The 25,036-nt window shown below is 42.0% G+C and overlaps 1 protein-coding gene across 2 annotated transcripts in view; it reads right to left on the minus strand.

Moving 5' to 3' along the window:
• The window catches only part of LOC102463045 (transcription initiation factor TFIID subunit 4-like), a 274,416-nt gene that overhangs the window by 145,882 nt on the left and 103,498 nt on the right, over positions 1–25,036 (minus strand). For both annotated transcript variants that reach the window (XM_075940091.2, XM_075940090.2), the window contains exons 11-12: positions 6,188–6,318; positions 1,075–1,200 (exon numbers count right to left, since the gene is read on the minus strand). In XM_075940091.2, the coding sequence (XP_075796206.1) occupies positions 1,075–1,200; positions 6,188–6,318 (257 nt within the window). The remainder of the gene's footprint in view (positions 1–1,074; positions 1,201–6,187; positions 6,319–25,036) is intronic.

Raw genomic sequence — 25,036 nt, forward strand, 5'->3', positions numbered from 1 at the left:
TCTGTGACACTGTGTCCCCATATTTTATGGAAATATGTTTTTGAATATGAATACGCATAACTTGTTTTATGCAATATGTTTTATGCAAAACAGGACAAGTATCCTAACATTCAAGAACTTGTAATCGCCTGACTGTTTATATTCTATTTGTGTGTTTATCTTTCTCATATGTAAAATTAGAAATATGAAGTATAACCCTATTTATTAATCTAGGTCTTCTAGTGAAAGCTATTATTGGTACTTAAGGACTTAATGACCCAGTGCTCTAGTCAATGATCTGTGAAAAGTCCTGTTTTTCTTGTGAGCCTGGATTGTGGTGGGTCCTACAAAGACAGGTGACCATGCCTTTGAATACCCTTGCAAGTGCACATGCTCATCTTGAATTCCTTTGAATACCCACAACTAATGGGAGTTTCAGTGCACGGCACTGCTCCAGATAAGGGCAGGAATGATTCTACAGATTATAATTCTGATAAATGAACATAACCCAGTGCACTGAGAGTGGATTACCTGAGTTTCCTTTTTTTTAATTTTAAACCAAATAGCTGCTTGAACATAGCTTATGTGTGTGAATAACATACAACGTACAATTGATATCAGTTTACAAAGTATTAAGAACTCTAAATGAAAAGTTGTTTAAATGGAAAATGTCTTTACATAATAATAGAAGCATTAGAACTGGCCTCAAGTTTCAGTACAGATGACCCAATTTATCCCTGCTGGGGAAAATGTGCCAGCAGAATGTATTATATCAGGTTTAAGACAACACAAAGGTTCTTGGAGATCCATGGGAACTGATGTTCACTGGTAAAAAACTAGAGCATGTGCACTTGCAAGGGAAGAGAAAGTTAAATCAAACAGAGTACATCTACAAGCCATTTATTCAACCTCTTTTACATTAGCCTTGCTGAACTTGGCCAATGAATATATACATAATTTTTGTTATATTACCTTTTGATACATAAATAAATACACATATATTTGTATACAAAAGTACTACTATTTGATACATATTTGATTCATAAATACTACAATGTAATATTTGTTTTTTTAAACAGGAAATAAAACAAGTACCTTGGCTGCCTTTAACAAAATTTCCCTTTCTTGTTCATCTTTCCTTTGTTTTTCTAAATGTTCCAACTGTTCAAAAAACTTCAGTTGTGATCGAACATCTGTAGCTTGTTCATACCATTCATTGTCCTAGGAAATACGAAATATTTTATAAAAACAAGACATCTTAATAAAGCTATAAATCATGCAGGCTTTTAAACTACTATGCCTTAGTATCTTCCCAACAGATTATTGTTAGAATTGTAGATAAAAATAATGTTATCAATTAGTTGTGTACCATAACATTTTTAAATACAAACTGTATGGATTGATTAATCCATGTCAGAGGTACGGCACACTTATATAAATCAAAACAATGGATTAAGTAACTGAAAACTGTGGTATTTAATTTTATGATTACACAGTAGACAATTAAACCTAGATATAAATTGCAGGTCTTATATTTAATACAGTTATAGGAATTGTCAAAATGCATAGAACTTCAAAAAAACATTTACAACTTAAAACACAAGTTAAAACAGATCTATGTTAAAATGAAATGGACAAAGGCAAAAGACTATAAAGATATTGGCTCTCAAACTAATTATTTATGATGCTGGCTGCATGGGAGCACAAGACATTTTTAATGTTTAAGTGGAGAATGAGGGAATTAGCTATTGTTTTTTATGAACAGTACATTGCATATCTGTTTATCTGCTTTCTACAAACTTGCTTTACTACAAGGAATTAAAAGAAGCTGATGGGAGGAAAGTCACTGTCAGAGAGGGAAATTACTAGGAAGCTATTAACTGGGAAATATTCTCTTCCCTATGTTACCGAGATTTAGACCAGGTCTACACTAAAAGGGAAGGTTGAATCAACATACACAACTCCAGCTGGAGTCGATGTACCTTGTTTCAAGTTTCCCTGCTGTCCCCACAGCAGGAGGCTAAGTGGAGCAAATGCTCCCATCAGCATCCCTTACTTCTTGCAGAAGCAGGAGCACGGACTGCCGACAAGGGTACCCACTGAGATTGATTTAGCAAGTCTTAACTAGACTCACTAAATCGAAGTCCAGAAGGTCGACTGCAGCAGCATCGATCTTCCATTTAGTGAAGACATGGCCCAAACCTGGAATCAAAAGGTATACACTGAACTACTAATATTCCCTGGCCTGCATATGAGTCTCTGAGACACTCACTCAGAGTACGTGGTAGGGTGTGTCTGTCCATCATTCCTATCCAGAAGCAGGGCTATCTGGGTTGCTATGTACCTTTGGATGAATAAACAATGTGTTTATTTTCAGTCACTTTAATCAGCCACTGGACACAGACGACTGAAAAGAAGAAATTTTGGAGATGCTAGTTAAGTACAATCAGAATGGTCATATTTACGCAGTTGGGATGCAGCTGGTTCCCTCGAAAGCCAGTCCAAGTATTACTGGACCAAGGAATTTCATCTTTTGAGTTGAAGGAAGACAAGCTACTCATCTTAAGGGTCTACCTGATAGAGACTCGGAGGGTCCAAACTGCCACTCTATGACCTTTTCACCCTGCTTTAATACTAGTTTAACAAAACTAAAAATATCTTTAGTATTAATGGTTAAGGAATAAAAATTCCACTTGCCTGTTGAAGGTTTTCTATTACCAGTGATCAGAAACTAATTTGCAATCTTTTACCAGAGCTCCCACAGTGCCAGATACCCAAATCATGTCACTTTTCTGTAAGATAACACTCACCAGCAAGAGGGTGTTAAACCTCTGAATTTTCAGACTGCTTGACTAAGAAAAATATGTGGCATTTCCTTCCATTATTAATTAATATACATTAGATACACATTCTAAAATATTGAAAGCTGATTTCAAATGATCACTTTTCATTTCAGTTTCAGCCCAGTATACAAGAGCTCATCTTTGTATACTCTGATGTATTCATTGCTTGGAACAATGTTACTTCAGCAAATTCTATATGTACTAATTTTTCTCATCTTCAAGAAGTAGAAGGATAAGCTCTGTTAAAAGCAGATTTACACATAAGGCAAGCAATTTCAATCCACAATGTGGATACCATGGCCCTGAGATGAGAACAATTTCAACCATGACTCACAGGTAGAAACAGTTTAACTGCTATCCTACAAGCGATTTTAGTACTGTTAATTGAAATAGTAATCATTTACAGTGATTTTAAGGAAAAATACCATGGACGTGTTCTATCAGAGAAAGGTGCCTACCAGCTCTCATTAATTACGCATAGCTGGATTCTGACCAAACTATGCCATGGACAGTGCAAATATTCCACCTATAGTGTGCTAAGAAAGGAAAGAACAGATTTATTTCTGAAATCTCTCAAAAAGAATGTTACCTTTGTCCATAACTGGTGTTCTTCAACATGTGTTACTTATGTCCATTCCATGTTAGAAGTGTGTACTCACCACATGCACTGGTGCCCAAAGTTTTTCCTACAGTGGTATCTGTAGGGGACTGGCTCTGACATCCTCTGGAGTAGCACTTGTATGATGCGGTATAAGGGATGCCATTGGCTCCTCTACCATCAGTTCCTTTTTACCAGAAACTCTGACAGGGAGGAAGATGTTCTGGTTCACGTGGAAGAAGGACCCCACCTTTGATGGGAAGGACAGATGGGGCAGCAGTTGGATCTTGTTCTTGTAGAAGACTGTGGGTGTGTCTACACGGCACTCTAAACTCAAAATAAGATATGCAATTTGTGCTATGCAAATTGCATATCTTATTTCGAATCTATTTTTAAATGAATTATTTTGAAATTTGTTGTATCTATAAAGCTATTCGTGCTATTTTGAGTCATCCCTTAACCATCGTGCAATGAGTTTTACCAGGATGGTAAAATAGTGTGCCCATTATTTAAAAAAATATTTCAAAATAATGGATGGCTTATGTAGATGCAGGGTAACTATTTCAAGATACTGGAAGTATCCTGAAATAGCCATGCAATGTAGTCATACCTGTGGCAAGGGCCCCTCTTACCCAGGCCATTGCTTAGGCCAGCCTCTCACTCCCTTCCCCAGGGGTCAGAGCTTGCAACTGGTTTCTGAAGTAGAGAGGCTAGCTACGCCTCTTGGGACTCCCTCCTCTGCTGTTTCTGTTCTAAAGCTGTTCTGATTTACTAACAGACTCTGGATCTCCTCTACCTCTCCTTCCGTCCTCTCACTCTCCCCCTCACCTTCCAATTGTGGAGGCTTTTAAAGGCCTCCAGAAAGCCAGCAGTGGAGTCAGCTGTCCCCTATATGCCTGAGCCTGCTCCCTACCAGCTGCTTCTAATTGTCCTGCGGCCCCCTGCTTCTATTTAGCAAGTCTTTTACCCTTTTTGAGCTGCCTTTCTCCCACTCTGTAGAAGTCCTCTAGCCTGACCCTGCCACATATGCTATACAACGGCTCCTATGTCCTTAAGTTCCAACTCACATCTTACCAATATTATTGCCACAAGGAATGCAACCTTCCACAACAAATAGGAGAACAAGCAGCATGCCAAGTACTCAAAAGGTGGGCCGGTGAGCCTGCTGAGAACCAAACTAAGGCTCCTCTGTGGGACAGAAGCTCAACTCGGTGGGAAGAGTCTCTCCAGTCCCCTCAAGAAATGGACAGACAAGTTCTGAGAGAACACCTTGAATCAGATGCACTATGCACTACCAGTGCACTATGAGACACAAAAGAGCCCGCCCCTAGTTCTTGAGGTGGACTAAGTAATCCAGTAGATTGCAGAAATGAGTGTGATAGGCAATGTTACTCTGGAGATCTGCGCCTCACACTGTTCAAACATTACCAGGGCCTAGAGTGAAATCAAGAACTAGAGCAGGCTGATCTCTTGGGGGCCAGGCCTCTCGGTGACTGTTGTTGATGGAAGTGTGATTGGCAGCCTTGTTCACTGCAGCGGTCATGCGACTGGCACCAAGGCAGGGGAGAGATGAAGGACAGTAATGATGCTCCTACTGGGAGGAGGTGCCTCCATGGATCTCAACCAGGATATGCTCTCACAGCAGGAGCTCAGATACACCTGACTCCTGCTGTAAGCACTCCAACATTTGGAGATTCAAAGGGGCTTTTCTGAGCTTGTCTCTCTATGCTTGAAGCGGGACAGCTCTGAGTGGGAGAGTGCTGGTGGGACATCTCTCATGATGGGGAATGGTGCTGCGGAGATAGGAACCTGTGGAAATATCCAAGGTGAGTTTTTCTTTAGGTCGGGGTACCACCTGAGCTAGTGTAGGCAGCAGCAGTAGTGGATTTTCTGCACTGCCTGCAAGGCCTTAAATGTCAAGGGGATTTCTATTTGCTGGAGGTCCTCAACACTGTTCAGTGAAGCAGTCTTAGTTTGGGCTGGGCTGGACTGCTTGGCTTGAACTGGGGTGTGACTCCCTGACAGAGGGGTTGAGCCACCCAGCATGGGTCTTGGCTCCCCTTTGGCCCTCTTCTTTCTCTTGCAGGAGGTAGGAGATCTACCCTTTGCCTGTCCCTTGGACTGGAGAGGGGAATCAGTAATGCTTGACAAGGGTGCCAGTGGCCGTGATACTCGGGCTGAGTCAGATCTCTGCCCTGGTGCTAGAATTACTATTGACTCCATCGTGAGTGACCATAGATGAACATCTCTCTCCTTCTTCATCTGGGGTTTGAACCATCAACAACTGCATTAATGTGCTCTTCTCTCAGAAACCTTGAGCATACTATTGTGAAGATCACTGATGGGAACAGGATCCTTGCAGCTGTTGCAGCACTTGAAACCTGGGGATTAGAGCATGTCCATGCCTAGGCAATGTCCTGTCCAGGACCAACTAATTAATCAACACTAAAGGATAACGATAATATAAGAGTAAAAGTTCACAGAACTGAACGAAGCAAACACAGCTAACACAAGGTAGCTAAACACTGTCATTGGTGGCAAGAAGGAATTGATGGTGAAGGGTGCCTGTGGTACCCCTTATACTGCACCATATAGGTGCTACTCTAGAGGGCACCAGAGACAGTCCCCTATGGATTCCACAGAGAGAAAAACCTTTTAGCACTGGTGCATGTGGGAAACACACACACTTAATATAGAGTGGACATGAGCAATCATTCAAAAAGCTATATCATTGGACAGCAATTCAGTACCATCTTTTCATACTTACTTTGTGTGATTCCATTCGGTGCTGCGTTACCATCGTTACTTTTTCTATCACTGTTCTCAATCGGTTTTGTGTTGCATGGGAAATAAAGGTAATCACCTCAGCAGGCACGTCTGTAATTCCTAATTTTTTGGCTGAAGCAGAAAAAAAAAATTAGCCTCCCCCAAAGCTTCTCCTAACAATTCTCATTACCAAGATACAACAGTGATTACAAATGCCATATTTGAATATCTCAAAAATGTCTCTCTTTAGTAAAATTCCTTGGAAGGATTGCTATTCGAGGTACATGGCCTTAAGATAGTGAAAAAAATAAAGTATAATAGTTCCGAGAAGAAATTACAGATTATGCTAGAATAGACTATAAGTAAAGGAATTCTTTTGGGGGGGGGGGGGAATCTTACTCGAATAGGATTAGGCACATACAATAAATGGATAAATATACAAATCTTTCTCTAGACACACAAGCTGGGTGAGGCAATATCTTTTTTTGGACCCATTTCTGTTGGTGACAGAGACATACTTTCGAGATACATGGCGCTCTTCTTCATCTGTGTGTAGCTCAAAAGCTTGTCTCTGATACCAACAGAAGCGGGTGCAATAAAAGGTCACCCACATTGTACCTCTAATATCCTGTGACCAACACAGCTACAATACCATTGCATATGTATTTCACTTTCAAATATTCATCAACTTATTAGGTGACCACTTGACAAAAGTTTGGTTTAAACGTTTTTGCTAATTAAAAAAAATTGGTTAAGAGCAAATTTTGAAATTATCATCAATAATTTTTTTGTTTTTGCTCTTTCAAGACAAAACTTATGGATGGTTAATTATGTTTAGTTCATAAACACAGTTTTACCAAAAGGGGAACATACTGAGCTTAGTATTAAAAAAAACCCTACAAGTGCATTTCATGCCACTTTTGCAGTGCAAAGGAAGCTCAAATTGGGAGTCAATTATATTAATGCACATATCAAAGACTGCACAGGACAAAGGCAGTGTTATGTGGGAATAGGGTAAATAAGAATGTGGCCATAAGCATAACATTTTCATAGGTACCTAAGTGACTTAGGAGTCTTGGAAATTTAAGTTCGTTATGGATTCAGTACTTTCAAAAATGTTATACTACTTCTGTGCAAGCAATCTGCATTTCTGCTATCAGCCCTGCTCCTTCAGTCCGAGAGAAATAGTCAGTGACTAGCCACTATGACAGGCAGACACCAGAGGCTAGCTGGACCTAAATGGTTCTTCCTCATGAACCATGCAACGACACTGCAATTAGAGGCCGCAGGTGGATTTTAGAGATGTGTAATTTGACTAACACTAGAAAAGCTCTGATTAACTGCTGTCTTTTGCAAGACTGGGTCCCACAGAAAGATATAACAGGTTCTGTATTAAATGACTGTATTTTAATGACATGTAATGAAATGAAGTGCAAAAAAAGCTGTTCTTAACCCTAAGATGAACCAACAAAGTCAAGAAATTCAGTTTTCAGGCTGACTCATTCTTTAAAAATTTGCCTGATTACAAGTTCACAATTATGTCTATTTTATCCAAAAGGGCATAAAGAAAGTTCTAAGCCGCTGTTTAGAACCTACTTGTCTTTTGTCCACTTGTACCACAACAGTAACATTTAATCATAATTTTAAAAGTGGAGTTTATTTTGTTAAATAGAGTAATCCTTAAAGGATATTTGTCCATTTTTCTTCACACATTTGTGATCTCTTGAAAAGATTTGTGACTGCATATTTGAATGTTTGTTTATTATGTAAATTATAGTTTTAAATGGGTTTTTCTTTCAAAAGTCTGGAAAGTATTTATGAAGTTCACTGAAGTTAATCTGAATAACTTCTAGCACCCACAATCTATTGAGCCAAATTCAACTCTCAGTTATGCTGGATATATAATGAGTAACTTCTTTATTTTCAACTGAGTCCGTTTGGATTAACCTCTGTGTAAATGTTATCAGAATATGGCCCCATTGCATACTGTGCATTGTAACTTCATATATACCTCACATGCTGCCTGTAAAAAAATTCCTTAAAATGTATTTGTCCATAATCCAACCATTATTAACTACAATTGAACAGTCGGAAAACAAAAATTGTAAAAAATATAGTTATTTAACCATTTGATATTTTATGTCAAGTTTATACTAATGGTAGATATCTCAGAGTTGTTAAAAATCCTCTGCTAGCCTTTGGCTGAGTAGTTGCTGGAGCCATAAAAAAGATACTTAGTTCTTGACAATCCATAGTATTTGCATGTCCTAACTAATCCCTTTCATGGCCCATGAGGTTATGAAAATAGGGAGATTGATAATATAAGTAATTATAAGATTTAATTTCAGTAATGCAGATAGTGTTATTATTGAATTTGAGAGTGGATCTAAATTTAGTATTTTCTTTACTGCAATTTTATAGATTAAGAATAATTAATAATCATGAAGGAATTTTTTGTCTTGAGAAAGCAAAGGCAAAACAGATTACAGATAAAATCTCCTAAACTTGCAGACATAGAGGAGAATTTAAATTTTTCTTAACCAATAAAAGGAGTAACATATATGGCACTTAAGAATTCCCCAATTTATTAAAATAATTTAAAATGCTGCAAATGCATTTCTAGACATATTACAAGCTTACAATCTGATCTGCAAATATTTATAGTCAATTAGTCCCAGTGGGACTAATGTACAAGCATTCGTAAGACTGGGACGTTACATCGTATTCCACCCAATAGAACTCCCTTTGTAGGATCAGGAAAAAGATTCCCAGGAAATCAATGGGCTTTATGTGTGTGAATTGGTAGAAAAGTTTACACACTTAAAACATTTCTTGAATTGCTAGTTAGAAAGATAATTTTAATTTGAAAAGGAGGGAACTAGTGAATAAAAACAGAGGAGGTTTAAAAACAAACATTCTTTTTGTGAAGTGTTCATATTTTTTTCAGCCAAACTCAGCAGCAGTAAACCATCACATGTCTAAAAAATGAAGAAGAATCAGTGAATGGTAGTTTTATATTGATATATAGTTCTGTTATTTTAATGATGTGATTTAAAATGAACTGGCAGTCTTCAGCATCACCCTTGGCTTTATGTCAGCAATGGGTTTGGTTCAGTCAATCACTGACATTACTGAAACAGTGAGCTGCCATTCACCAGCAGGGGGCACTGCAGTGATTTCTTTCTTTAGGCTATAGCACAATAGAAAGTCGGTTGATTAAAAATGCATATTTCAAACAAATCTGTCATGATGTAAGACTTACAACAACCATCTTCTAACAAAGTGGTTTGGCATTTTCTCTATATTCACCACTATATAGCATTCTCTGCAACACAAAATTATTCATACATAGAAAATGCTGAAGTAATACAGCCCAAAGTGAAAATTGTTTATGAATTCTGTTTCTAGATATGTCTATTGTAACTGAATTTATACTAAGACATATGAAAAAGGTTATGTTTCCTGAAGCCTTCTTTTTCCCCATCTTTTCTTCAAATTTCATACCGCAGTGTCTCTTTAAATCTATATTTTATTACATCACTACAGTACATCATTTCCACACTTCCCAGAGCTGAATTGACTATGTCAACACATTTCTGATAATAATTTTTTTAAAGGCACTTTGAAGCTCTCTGAAGATTAGGTTAGGCTGACCATGGCTTCATTCCACAGGCATAACCATAAGGAAGCTAGCAATATAAATTTGTATGTTTTTTGAATTGATCTTTGCTGTGACACTAAATTTTTAAAAATTCTCTTTTGGACCTTAATTTGTTCTCTATTACACAGGTGGACCTAAATCACTGAGAGCTGTACGCATAACAGAAGGCAGAATTGTACCATTTGGCCCCATTGATGTAACCCTTATTAATTGAAATAAGGGCTATGTCTGCATGTCAGAACTCACAGCAGCATAGCTGTCTCGATGCAGCTATACTACCGTTATATCTATGGTGTATCTGCTCTGTGTCAATAGTAGAGAACTTTTCCATCAACATAATGCAATGAGGCCCACCGTGTGGTGTTAGGCACATCAGGAGAAGAAGCTCTCCCACCAATGCAGAGCTGTGAACTCTGCCACTCATGCTGGTGAAACTTCTTTTGCTCAGGGGTGTGGGTTTTTTACGCCCCTGAAAGGCAAACATTTTGCTGACATAAATGGTAGTGTAGACAAAGTCTTTGTACTTGAAGCAGTGAGAGGTCCCGGGTATGTAACTATTCGGGTGAGGAAGATTTGATAGATCAAACCCTTATTGAGCAAAAACCATCTTCTTACGTAAACATTCCTAAGTCAATAAAAAAATAACCCTAGTCACAACTAAAAAGATCTAGTAGAGGAATTCCATAAGAAAAAATTCTGTCAGACAACCTAGGCATTTTTTGTTTTGTTTTTGGAGACACAATATGAAAGCAATATTCAATTTATTATCCTTAATCACAGTTCCTATTTTCCAGGGCTCTAATTCCAGATGTGACTATCTGGCTGTGGTTACAATGGCATTTCCCAATTTTGAACATTCTCATTCCAGCAAAATAAAAAATTGGGCACTTTTTTTTTTAATCCCTTATACCCTTAGTTAAATTTTTCATGATAAGAAAAGAGAGAAATGCAGCACAGGCTTTTCATTAGATGAACTCACTAACACCAAACAAAGAACAAGAAAAGAAAAGAAAAAAGGTCATTTAAAAATACAGGTTGAACCTTTGTGGTCCGGGACTCTCCGGTCTGGCAGGACCACAGATGTTGCTAGACCAAAGAGCCCCTGGACCAGAAAGCCCAGGCAATCAAGAACCTGATGTCTTAAGGTTGGCCACAGAGCAGTGGCCCCAAGAGAGCCCTGGAACCACTGAGGTCTGGCAGCCCCAGGGCATCAGAGCCTCAGAAGCCCTTTAGGCAGTGGATCGTTGGCAGCACAAGGGCAGGAGAGCTCCAGCAGCACCAGAGAAAGTGCGCTCCAACAGCCCTGGGCAAGCAGAGCCCCAGCAGCCCTGAGACTGCAGAGCTCTCAGCCCCAGAGGTACAGAGCCCCAGTTGCCCCAAGGTGCAGAGCCTCAGCCACCTGCAGCAGCAGAACCCAGCTTCCCTGGAACTGCTGAGCCCTGGCAGATCTGAGACAGGGGAGCTCGAGCAGCCCCCGGGCAGGAGGGGAGCCAGACTGGCTGACAGCAGAGCCAGTTGAGGAGACCCATTGGATCTGGTAATGGACCCAAGGAAAATCTGGAGTCCATCAGCAGAGGGGCCAGAATTGACCTGTTCTGGTCCAGCAAAATCTCTTCATTCAGGTCCCAAGGGTGCTGGACCAGGGAGGTCCAACCTGTAATTACAACTCATCACCATTTAACCACTGTGGTGTCATAAAATCTCTCTATATGTCCTTTGACTTTTAGGCAAAGAAACATGAAATGGAGCAGGATGGTTGAGGTTCTGTTGGGATTATAAACCAAAAGCAGTGAGTATACCAGTGCTGAGAGGCTACATAAAGATCTGGATAAATATGACACATGGCTCGTTGAGTAAAAATGGAAGACCTGAGTAATTGTAAACATACTTCTCAAAAATTGTACAATTTTACACCACAATAGGCACAAAATAACATGTTAATTACAAACATCATATAAACAAGACACGCATACACTGCTATTGGCTGGGGACAGACCGGCTAAGCAGCAATTTGGTAGAAAAAAATCTGGGGATTACAGTGGATGAGAAGCTGGATATAAGTCAACAGCAAGCCCTTGTAGCCAAGAAGGATAACAGCATATTAGGGTGCATTAGGAGGAGCATTGCCAGCAGCTCTAGAGAAGTTATTATTCCCCGTTATCCAGTGCTGCTGAGGCCACATCTGAAGTATTGTGACCAGTTCTGTGCCCCCCGTTACAGAAAGGGCATGGACGCATTGGAGAAGGTCCCACAGAGGGCAACAAAAATGATTAGGGGGCTGGAGCACACAACTTATGAGGAGAGGCTGAGGGATTTGGGCTCATTTACTCTACAGAAGAGAAGAATGAAGGGGGATTTAATACCAGCTTTCAAGTACCTGAAGAGGGGTTACTAAGAAAATTGAGAGGGGCTGTTCTCAGTGGTGACTAATGACAGAAGGAAGAGCAATGGTCTCAAGTTGTAGTGGGGGAGGTCTACGTTGGCTATTAGGAAAAACAATTTCACTAGGAGGGTGGTGAAGTACTGGAATGGGTTACCTAGGGAGGTTTCTGAATCTCCATTCCTAGAGGTTTTTTAATTCCTGCTTGACAAAGCCCTGGCTGGGATGATTTAGTTGGGGTTGGTCCTTCTTTGGGCAGGGGGGTGGACTCAATGACGTCCTGAGGACTTTTCTAACCTGATGATTCTATGATACAGCCCCTACTGATCCCTCCTGAATATTCACTTCTTCTATAATGTCTTTAAAGAAATCAAACAAGTAACGATGACTAAGCTGAGGGAGGTAACTGACCCCCTTTACTTATAATTTTTGAAAATGTGAATATAAACACTGCATGTATCTCTCTCCTGCACCATCCTTCGTGTGTATCTTACCTTTCTTAGACTGAGTTCGTTTGGGCTCACATTTCTGCATATGTTTAGAGACTAACCTTGACTGTGGGGGCTTGTCACTACTGCAGAGTAAATATTAGAAAGTAGTAACATCTTCAACTGGATGTGTGCAAAGACAGAAGGAATTAGTATGAGTAAAAGTGTTAATCCTTTGGTTAACAATGGATTTTTCTCTGCTTCTGTTAGAAAATCTACTCTTGTCTTTTATTCTAAAGAGGAATATCTAGCCATACAGATTACAAAAGGAAGTTCAGGAAAGGAACAAACTTCCACAAAATACTGATAGTTCTTAATATTTTGGAACTTCTTATATAAAGCTTGTAGCTTTGTGACCAAAAAGACTACAGACATGGTAGTGGTGGATGCAGAATATACACAGTTGAAAATTCTAACAACTTTAAAAGATCTGTAATTTAAACAAATAGGTCATTACAAGCTGTTTTATTTTTCAACTATGCATTTGTTAATTATATGGTGTGTTTAAAAGCTAACATATTTCTAGGTCTTTACAATAACCTTACCAGTGCAATCCTGGACCTGCTGAGAAGATTAGAGTAGGAGAGCATCACCAAGGATATCAGTGGAGAATGAGCTGGAGCAAAGTGATGCTCCAGGTTACAAGCCTACCAAAATATACCACTTAGATTTGCGTTTCTCATATATTTTTCTTATAACGTTTACAAGAAGTCAAAATTATGTTCCTCATCCATGTTTTCTTACCCTAATCTAGGTGACCAACTGCCTCAAAAGTGTTTTTCGATGAGGCAAGGAACAGATTCTCCTTGCTATCAGAGCAGCCAATAGATGCTAACACATGCTCAAAGGGATGTCACACTCATATAGGAAGGAGCGAGAAGACTTTAACAAGATACATATTCTGTACAATGAAGTAAAACTGCTTGGGGGTGTTAGTTTGTGGCTATATATTCAAATTTCCTAAGATCAAACTATGGTTCAACTCAAAACAGTAAGATGTAGCAACATAAGACATGCACAGCAAGTACAAAAGTGAGAATAGAGCTTGTTAAAAAATACAATGTTACCACATCATTTTTAACAGGAGTGTATATTAATGGTACTTGGGTATGATAGACCTCAATAATCTCAGGAATAAACATACATAAGTATTATGCTGATATTGGCATATGAGTCAGTAAAATCTGAGATGTATTGTTTATTCTGTTTTTACAAATGTAAGTTCCTCAGTTTTTTTCTGACAAATTTCAAGTCGTAAGTAATGAGAATTTTAAAGGTTACCACTGTCTGCTTAGTTATATTGGAAGCCATAATGGTTGAGTTATGTTTCAATTTTAACTATTTTGATCACTAAACTATAAGCTGAAAGCTTCAAAGAAATGTATAGTTTCTAGTTAAAAACATGGAAAAAAGATGCTATATTAATCTTTGCAGATAAGGTTTCACAGAATCAAAAGATATTTTAATAATTTATACTTCAAGAGGACTGACAGCACTGAGATGCAAGAGAATTTTTTTTGTTTGCAAAATATCAGGCTTGACCTTGGTTACTGATGTGATAAACTACTGAATAGCTGTACAGTGTATTTGCATATTTAAGTTACAGACAATCTTAAAAGATCATGTTAAAAACAATTTAGAACATCACCATGCATTTTAAACCAGGCTCTGTCTGGACCTTGCATAGGTACTCCAGGAAAGAGCCCAATACTCTTTCTCTATTTGACCCCTACTTAAAGGTTGGATGCAGCTGCAGAGAGCACACTCTGACAGCACCACTGCAGTGCTAACTATTCAAAACATGCTAGTATTCTGCCACTGTTCTATACCTCACACTGCAGTACAGATGGACACAAACCTCAAGATTTGGAACCAGTGTTAGACCCAGACTTCTGCAGCAACTAGCTGCAGTGCTAAGAAGTGTCAGCTAAAAAGTTCAGGCCTGTATCTGAATACAGACCATGTCCACACTGCCTTAAAATGTATGAAGGTGTTTGAACCTGAGGCCTTCTTTTATTTAATCTCAGGATTCTGTGTATTTAAATAAACCTTTCATTTTACCTCATCAGCACCTCTCACATGGGGAGAATACAGCAAGGCATGCCTGCCCTCTCAAATGATCCTCACTCGCTCAGTGTGGACTATCCTTGGACACCGTGTCTAAATACCCTTCTTATGTTTTACTAAATACACCCCAGGGATGTTAAATTTAGTTTAATCAACTAATTGACTAGTTAATAGAATTTCCATTAACTAGTTGATTACTCGATAAGCGGGGGAGCTGTAGTGGGGTTAGCGGCCAGCTCCAGAAGCTAACCCCGCTAGTAAATGTATTAAGAGCCAATAGGCTCTTAATACATTTAAAAGGCTGAAGCGCAGTTTGAGGGACCTGGCACGAGCCGGGACAGCTGATTCCCAGCTCATGCCGGATCCACACCGCTGTGCGCCAGCCTTTTAAATGTATTAAGAGTCTGACAGCTCTTACTACTTTTAAAAAGAAGAAGTGCAGCGGGGGGAAACTGTTGAAAGCCAGGAATCAGCTGTCCCAGCTTGCATAGGCTCTTCATACATTTAAAAAGCAGAAGCACAGCGTCTGAGACCAGCTCTTAATACATTTAAAAGGCCGGGTATCCCCAGCCGTTCTTCTGCTTTTTAAATGTATTGAGAGCCAGCAGGATGCAGCATCTGAGACTGGGCGCGAGCTGGGAATCAGCTGATTCCTGGCTCGCACCCAGTCCCTGCTACCTCTCTGCCTCCCCTGCCCCTTGTGGAGAGGGCACTGGTTCCTGCTCCCCCCTGCTCCTGCAGCAAAGATGGGGGAGAAGCGACTATTTGAGGGATAGTCGGCCAGTGAACTAGTTATTTACGTCCCTAATACAACCTCCCCACAACCTCACAAGATGTGCTATGTTCCACCTTGGAAGAGCCTCAGGTAGCCCATGAAAAGGTTTTAGCCTCTAGAGCCTTCCCTACAAGTAACTACAGGGTTTGTACAAGGTAGCAGGGCATGGGTGAGGCAGCTGTCCCCAGACATTCACAGCCTTGCAGCCTGCTGATATTATCCATCTGACGAAATTTTTACTCTATTTCTCTGCTTTTTCATTGACTAATCCTTCCTATGAATCTCCTTTCTTCCCAATCTTACACATCCATGTTCTTATTTTCCCTTTGCTACACCTCTCAGTATTCTTGATCTCCCATCGACTTTCAATTTATAGTATTAGAAAAAGAGAAAGCCCAGAATATATTATATAGCTGTATTATATTAAGAGCAATGGCCCATCTCATACAGAATATAGACAGTTCCCAAAAACTATTCTCTGCGTAGGTAAGTACAGAAAACTGGTCTGGAGAGCAGGGACTATGCCATGAATTAGAGAAAGATCAGATTAATAAACATGAAGGGTTCTTAACTTGTCCCATCTTGTAATTAGCTCAGATACTCTGATTTCTACCTCCAGATTAGAGGAAAAGCTCTGTGAAACTCAAATGCTTGTCACTTCCATCAACAGAAGTTAGTCCAATAAAAGATATTACCTACATTGGCTCGCTCATATCCTGGGACCGTATGGCTACAATAACATTGCAATGAACGGAGGAGCCTTATCTAGACAAGTGAACTGACTGAGATGCAGGGATCTAATAAGCATGTTTATGGCAGACAAAAAAAAAAAGTTGGTACCTTGATAGCATATGAGGCTGCCAAACTGACCAGATAGGTTACAGAAGAGATTGCTTTCACAGGATGTGAGCTATTCACCTCTCATTATATCCTACCCTGATTAAGTAGCTCAAAGAGAAGTGTAAATCTAGATGTGTTAAACAAATAGTTCTTCTCTTACATTCATTTTCTCTCTTTTGAAGAAATCTTGTGTTTAAGATTTCTGTTGAGTAATTTCATGTGCCTGTCACCAAAAGAAAAGAGATGCCTTTCTGTGTTTATGATGGATCACTTTCTATGGAGTTAGATAAAAAACGTTATTAGCGGTGCAGGTAGGTAAAGTAAAACAATGACAAAGGTAAAAATCCTTGAGGAAACTTTGGGAAACCTGTTAACTGCAGAATATCCTCTGTCTCCATCCAGGTTAAAAATGGCTTACTCTGCCACGGCTCAGCCTAGGGTCAAAGAAAAACACTAAACCATTATAGGACTCTAAGCCTAAAAAAGGGAAGGACTGAGGGTTGAGTGAACTAACCAAAGAGTGTCAGTGAGTGCTGACGTAGATGCAGAAGTCACCCATAATGAGTGAAACTATGAATGAAAGTATGCTATAACCTGGACCCCTGGAGAATGTGAGACAGCAAGTGTGAGTTATCTTCCTAAGGGCTTGAATAGAATGCCAAATATAGCCAAGAAGGTATGCACATAAGCGTCATTTTACATCCATTTCTGACTGCTGTGTACCATTCGGAAAAAAAAATCACACACTGTTTTGAAGAAACTACATGTGTCAGTGCATATACTAAAAGTTTGCAAAGGGAAACTCTTCCAAGTGCTAAGATGGTTAAGTCTGGAAGGTATCAAGACTGACAACATATATCCCAGACATCCAGTCAGAAGATGATCACAGGATCTCAACCCAAAAAAAAGAAGTGAAGGCACACACCTGTCATTTGAATTGGGTGCACTGGAAGAACTGCAAAATGATCTTGAAAGGCGCAGCCCACCCAAAGACAATTGTACTGACTTCTAAAATTACATCTTTTGTGCCTATCTAATATTGGAGAAAAACTTGGCAAGCAAATCAACTGTTCATTATGACTACAAAAAAATTACCACTGAACACAAGTTGAATCTGGTTTCTGAAAGCTGCAGAAGCACAACAGATAGTGGCCTAACAGTTGTTACGGCATTGTTCAAACAAAATACATTTTTACATATCCACCAGCACAGAATGTAAACCTCAAATCAGAGGATTTATTATTAAGAGGGAGAAGGATAGACTGTGGGAAAGCTTTTAAGATGAACTATAATGTTTTCTGGAAAAACACTGCAAATTTAGTATAATCAGCAGAATTGCTGAATAAATATTAACAGTCACTTAACACATTTTAGAAACTGTATTACCTTTCCCTTTTTTCCTTTAAAGATCCTTGATGTTGCTGTTCATTGACCAATGACATTTCCCTCCACAAAGGCGTCCCAGCATGTTTTGAGAGTTGGTGACGTTAATACCACCACTAGAGCATGGAGTCTGCCTATGGGGATAATGCAAGTCAGCTTTATTGCAATATTGAATGGTTCTCTAAGGTTTTCTTTTTATTGTTCTTATTTTACACCCTATATTTATACTGGCATGCTATATATGAGATGGAGGATATCGCCAGGCTCTGCTACAGGATGAATCTCCGAGAAATACTACTCCCAGCTTGACCTCCTTTGCAAGTATCAGTAACTTCAAGCCAATCACAAGCCAACCCTTATTCTAAGGCATCAGGTGGTGCTGTGGAAAGCAATGAAGGCTAAAACAATCCTCCAGAGATCGCAGGATATTTAAAGACCATTCCAATGAGATTCATAAAACAAAAGCATAGTACTATGCTGAAGACAGAACTTTAATTCATTATGGCTACGTCTACACTGGCCCCTTTTCCGGAAGGGGCATGTAAATTTCACCAGTTGTCGTAGGGAAATCCGCGGGGGATTTAAATATCCCCCGCGGCATTTAAATAAAAATGTCCGCCGCTTTTTTCCGGCTTTTAAAAAAGCCGGAAAAGAGCATCTACACTGGCCCAGATCCTCCGGAAAAAGTGCCCTTTTCCGGAGGGTCTTATTCCTACTTCAAAGTAGTAGAAAAGGGCACTTTTTCCAGAGGATCGGGGCCAGTGTAGACGCTCTTTTCCAGCTTTTTTAAAAGCCGGAAAAAAGCGGCGGACATTTTTATTTAAATGCCGCGGGGGATATTTAAATCCCCCGCAGATTTCCCTATGACGACTGGTGAAATTTACATGCCCCTTCCGGAAAAGGGGCCAGTGTAGACGTAGCCTATGTGTTTTGGGGACTAAGAAGTATGGCCATCTTCTTAGTTTTATTATAGTAAAATCCTACCAAAAATAGTAATTTTATGACTGTGGAGACCAGGTGCATTTTATTTATAAATACTGATCTTCGGAATAAATCTAAGAGTTTTAGTTTATTTTTGAGGGAATACACTTTGAAGAAGAACATCAATACCAGTATGTAATTTAGTCATATACTAAAGTCAAAGTACCACTGCTGAAAGAGTTAACGGAGGCTTTGCTGTGTTGATTCACAGAAGAACCGACAACAATAAGAAGAAAACCTTAGAAATACACAAAAAATATTGAACAAAAGCTGTCTTACTTTTATAGAAAGGCAAACTCCAGGCTCTCTAAGTGGTACTGATGTCACCAGTCCCATACATATTGGGACGAAGAGGGAGTCTAATCGTGGATCTATTAAACAAAATAGAACAATACAATTTAACAGTTTGTTGAAATGCCTACTAATTCTACTTATTTAGCAATGCTACTTATACTAAGATTAGAACTTTTTTTCTTTATACAAGGAAATAGTGAAAGGTCACCATTTAACAAAATCTGGTTGCCCTAAAATATCAGAAGCAAAATAAAATAATAAATAATAATAATAATTCTCTATAAAACAAGCACAATAAATGAATGTTTTCCGCTCTCAATATGCTAACTTTGAAGATCTGGGCATGCATGTTAAATATGATGTAGAACTCTGGCAAATTTGCTCATCTGAAAAAATCTGTAAACAAATTAACTCAATGAAATAGTTACCTTTTACTTTCACTGACAGTTTTGTGTACACCCTAACAGTTATATGAAACTACAAACATTTCAAATCCTAAATTCATATATATACCAACCGCACAGTCTGTGTGGTGGTGGGCAACCTGCGGCCCATACTTAGGTTCTACTTGCAGCCCACGAACCCCATCTGGCCTCCCCTCCCCCACGCATCTCTCGTGCACTGGGTCACTGGAGCTTTGTATTTCATACTCCTCCCTTTCAGCACTTCTGGAGCATCATGCCATCCCCACTCGTCCCTCCCCCTCCCAGAGCTTGAACAGCCACCAACAGCTGATTCATGGCACTCCAAAAGTGCTAATAGGGAGGGGAAAGAGTAGGAAGTGCAGGGCTCTTGGTGCCCCAGTGCACGAAAGATACGAGAGGGAGGAAGACTGACGGGATCTGCCGCCACAGTGTGCTGCAGGCAGCAAGTTGCCCACCTGCGGCCCACTGAGACAAAGGAGGACCAGTCATGAGGTCTGCTCACTTGTCTTGGTTGCCCATCACTGGCCTATGTCTTATGGGAACTGGAAAAAGTCCATAGACTTGGCATGCAAACAATCTTTCAAACTAAATAATATGCAATCTAATACAAGATCCCTTGCTTAAAAGAAGCAGCTGGGGTCATGAATTTCACTCATGGAATCAGGATTGTCCATATTGTTAGAATAATATATGACTTCATGAGGCTGCGCTTTCGGAGGATAAACATATCACAGGTATTTTATGCAAATGTTAAAACTACCTCAAAACAGTCAAGGGTGATTTCCACATATATGTGAGAGGGAAGTGTCATGACAGAAAGATGCTGGTAGAAACTGATATGGAAAGGAAGTTTGGATTTGAAGGCAAATCAGTTCAAGAATAAAAAGTTGAAGTCCAATGGTGAAAACCACTAAATCTTTTCAACATAATAGAGGAAAGTAGAAGCAAAAAATAACATGCATAGTTATCACACGGCTCAAAATGTGAGAAGACCAACAATTGTGGCTGAACCATTATAAAAGACATTATAACAGAAAACCAAAGACAGATACAAGTTAGAACCGTTAAAATGCAGTTAATTGACTAATTGAGTAGTTGTTAGAATTTTTATCGAATTACTTGATTAGTCAATAAGGGACTCTTAGTACAGCAGGAGTAGGGCCTGGAACAGGTGTGAGCTGGGTTGAGCTGCCTGCCCACCTGCCTTTTAGTACATTTACACAGTAGAGTTGAAGTGGAGGTAAGTCCCAGAACTAGCGCAAGCCAGAACTGAGCCGGGCTGCTTTGCAGCAGTAGCCCCTGTCTGTGGGGTCCTGGAGCAGCATCTATCTACAGCCAGCCTGGGCTACCACGCAAAGGGGCTGCTTCGCGGCAGCCTCCGTCTACGACCAGCTGAGGTCAGCGCAGACAGGGGCTGCTTTGCGGCAGCCTCCCCTGCTCCCTCCCCACCCACTGCTGCCTCTGATAGAGACAGCAGCAAGGAGGGGGAAGAGAGCAGGTGGCACTGCAGAGACTCTCCCCCCGTACCAACTCCTGCTTCCCCCTACTTCCTGCCTCTGATACAGAGGCAGCAAGTGGGGGGGAAGCAAATAGTCAACTAGATTAACTGATAAGACTAGGCTTATCATTTAGTCGACTACTCAGTTACATCCCTAATACAGGCTGAACCTCTCTAGTCCTGAAGCCCTGAGACCTGACCAGTTCCAAACCAGAGAATTTTCCAGACCATGGGTGGTCAATATTGTCTAGCGAACAATTCCATTGCTTACTGAGCAGGACTTTTTGGGGTAAATTAGAGCTAACAACATAGAACATTGAGAGCCAAGATGCTCTGCATGCTCTGGTTGCCCTCACTCAGGATACCACAGCATTCTGCAGCATGGAGCCAGAGCCACCCATGTGCACTCTGGTGTTTCTCCTGGACATGTTGCTGCGAGCCTGGCAGCATGTTCTGGAGTCAGTAACAGTCTCCCCGGGGTGCCCCATTGGGGGCTTGTGCCTCATTCCTCCCTCATGTCCTTCCACTTACCCCTCCCTAACCCCCCTTCCTGCTGTACAATAAAAGACACATGTATTCATTACAACAAAGCCTCGTTATTGACCAAAACTGGGGGGGGAGGGGGGGATGAAACTGAGGAAAGAAGGTGGGAGAGGGGAGGAGGGAGGATGGGAGAGGGGAGGGGGAAACCTGGGAGGAGGGAGCTAGCAGGAGGAGGCAAGGGGAGGAAGAGAGAGAAGCTCAGGGCTCAGGGTTGGGGGTCTCCCCGGCCCAACTGTCTCCCAGCACCGTGGATGCGGGGGCCTCGGCATCCCTGGGGGTGTGGGGAGGGTGGGGAGAAAGAAGCAGGAGGAGGAGAAAGATAGGGAGGAGGAACAGTAGCTAGGGAGGCAGCAGGGGCTGGAACAGCAGGAGGCAGCAAGCTCTGCCCAAGGGTCGATGACCACCTGGGGGCACAAAGCGTCCTGCCCCCCAGGATGCGGTCCACGGCATCAAAATAGGGGCAGGCATCTGGGTCTGCCCCTGGTTGAGGGGTTCCCCCTGTGGCCCTGGCATACGCCTGCCACAGCTCCTTTATTTTCATGTGAACCTGCTCCTGGGTTTGCATGTGGCCTTTGGCTGCCACCTTCGCCTGTAGACGGTTGCGTTCCTCCATTTAGTGCGGAGATCATGGACGTTGGAAGCATCCCCCCAAACCTGAATTAGGTCCCTGATCTCTGCACTGGACCAGGCAGGCGCCCACCTTTTCCGGCCCCTGGCAGGTTCCTTGGAGCTGGCAGACTAGTCCTGAGGAACGGTGGAGGGCTGGCTGGCACTGGCTGCCTGGCTCATGCTGGGGCCACTGGGTCAGGTGCAGTGACTGCTGGCTCTGGGCTGGCAGGCTTGGAGCTGGCACAGGCACTGTGGCCAGAGTCTACCCCTTTAAGGGCTCCAGGGAGGGGGGGAAGGAGAGGAGTTTTCTTGGTTGTGCCAAAAGTGGCCACCAGAACAGCCTGGGAAGGGCTAGAGGGCCCCTATTTCAAAATAAGCGTCTACACGACACTTATTTCAAAATAGCAATTTTGAAATTGGTGCTATTCCTCATGGAATGAGGTTTACCAATTTCGCAATAAGCGCTCCGCTATTTCGATTTAATTTCGAAATAGCGGTTTGGCTGTGTAGACGGTGGTAAAGTTATTTCGAAATAAAGGCTGTTATGTGTAATGTGCAATTGGCCACACCCATAAAAGTGCACATCCAGTTAACTAAAATCATTCCGGACCAGAGAGTTCTGGAATACAGGCAGTCCCCGGGTTACGTACAAGATAGGGACTGTAGGTTTGTTCTTAAGTTGAATCTGTATGTAAGTCGGAACTGGCGTCCAGATGCAGCCGCTGCTGAAACTGATCAGTTTCAACAGCGGCTGAATCTGGACGCCAGTTCTGACTTACATACAGATTCAACTTAAGAACCCCAGGCATCCCCAAGTCAGCTGCTGCTGAAACTGATCAGCGGCTGATTCCATGAAGCCCGGGACAGGGGCTTTCTGTAGTCAGCCACTGGTCAGTTTCAGCAGCGGCTGACTTGGGGACGCCTGGGGCAGAGCAGCTGGGGTGCTGCTGGGTTGGTCCAGTAGTGCCGCCGCTCCTCGGCGCTACTGGACCAACCCAGCAGCACTCAAGCTGCTCTGCCCCAGGCGTCCTGATTCAGCCACTGCTGAAACTGACCATCAGTGGCTGAATCAGGACGCCTGGGGCAGAGCAGTTGGGGTGCTGCCGGGTTAGTCCAGTAGCGCCCAGAGCGGCGCTACGGGACCAACCGGCAGCGCCCCAGCTGCTGTACCACAGGCGTCCGGAGCAAAGCCGCGGAGCACGGGGGCAGCGGGACAGCCCAGACGCGCCGTGGCTGTCCTGCTGCCCTCGGGCTCCGTGGCTTTGCTCTGCTTTGCTCCCCGTCCCCCTGGTCTGCAGACCAGGGGGACGGGGAGCAAAGCGGCGGAACACGCGGGCAGCGGACACTGGGCCCGCGTGTTCCGCCGCTTTGCTCCCCGTCCCCCTGGTCTGTAGACCAGGGGGACGGGGAGCAAAGCAGAGCAAAGCCGCGGAGCACAAAGGCAGCGGACAGCCCAGACGCGTCTGGGCTGTCCGCTGCCCGCGTGTTTCGCCGCTTTGCTTCCTCTCCCTGGTCTGCTGGAGACCAGGGAGAGGGCCCTGTTCGTAACTGCGGATCCGACATAAGTCGGATCCACGTAACTCGGGGACTGCCTGTACAGAGAGGTTCAACCTGTGTAAGCACATTTTTACATTAGCACTTTTCCATATCTAAAAAGAGCACCATTGGTAGAACAAGATGGACCTTCTTAGTCTGGCACCCTTGGGATCTGAGCAGTCCTGAACAAGGGAGTTTGTCAGACCAGGGGAGGTCAGGCCTCGGGCTCATCTCCGGATCACCCGCCCCACTCTGGCCATAGCAGCTACCTGCCACTGGCCAAGCTCCTCTCTAGATGATTGGCTCCACGCTCCCTGCTGCCAGTGAGGCTCTGCTCCGAACCCCTGGCCAACAAAGCTTCTCTCCAGGCCAGCTTCACGCTGACCATGGCAGGGCTCTACTCCCTAGTCAGCAGTGCTCCATGCCCCTTGCTGCTGGTACTACTCCTGCTGGCGGGGCTCCACGTCCCAGCTGGCAGGGTTCCTTGCCCCCAGCCGCCATCTCACTAGCTGGGCTCTCTTCCCCAAGGCCACTTGGAGGCTGCCAGCCACTGCAACCTCTGTGATTGGGACTCTCTGGTCCAGCAACATCCATGTCTTGCCAGACCAGAGTGCCCTGGACCACAGAGGTTCAATTTGTACAATATCATTTCATTCAAACACAAATGAAACTGTTGATAAACAGGCTGACATAACAGATATGACACAGATATGCCTATATTTATTAAACTAACAACAAACACTCAGACAAAATTAGACAGAAGGCTCTAAAACCTATTGGAATACACTTCATGAAACAGAGCCAATCAGATTTTCTAGGCAGTTCTAACACAATATCAAATACCCTCTAGAGCATTCAGATTATTTATTTAAAATATATACACAGCTGTTTTACTCTGTGATGCCATTACTGTGTAGAACATATGACACTTCCGAATGCAGACTCCCAGAAAATCTCTTAATTCTAAGACTTTGCCTTTTGTGTGTGTGTTGTATCATGCATTAATGCAGTAGGTACAAGAACCAAGAATGTGTTTATGAAGAACAGTCCATATTCTGGCAGACGGAACTTAGAGATATCTTACAAGAAGAGTAACAACAGGGTATATCTAAATTATGTTGAATCTAATCTTTGCAATTTTAACACTGACAAACAATCGTTTCAAAGTATCATACAAAGCTGCTCTGCAGACACTGCATTTAAGAATAATATTCAGCTTCCTAATACCTTGCCCCCTTAGAACCTGGACACACCAAAGAGATGCATTTTCAGATTTCTTGAAGTTGTGTTTCCCTGCCAAGAGATTTATTTAGAATAAGCAAGGTGCTAAAATATTCATATTAATAGGAAAAATTAGGCACATTAGTGTC

Source organism: Pelodiscus sinensis, chromosome 12 (assembly GCF_052426305.1).
Source record: "Pelodiscus sinensis isolate ZL-2025 chromosome 12, ASM5242630v1, whole genome shotgun sequence".
Lineage (NCBI taxonomy): Eukaryota > Metazoa > Chordata > Testudines > Trionychidae > Pelodiscus > Pelodiscus sinensis.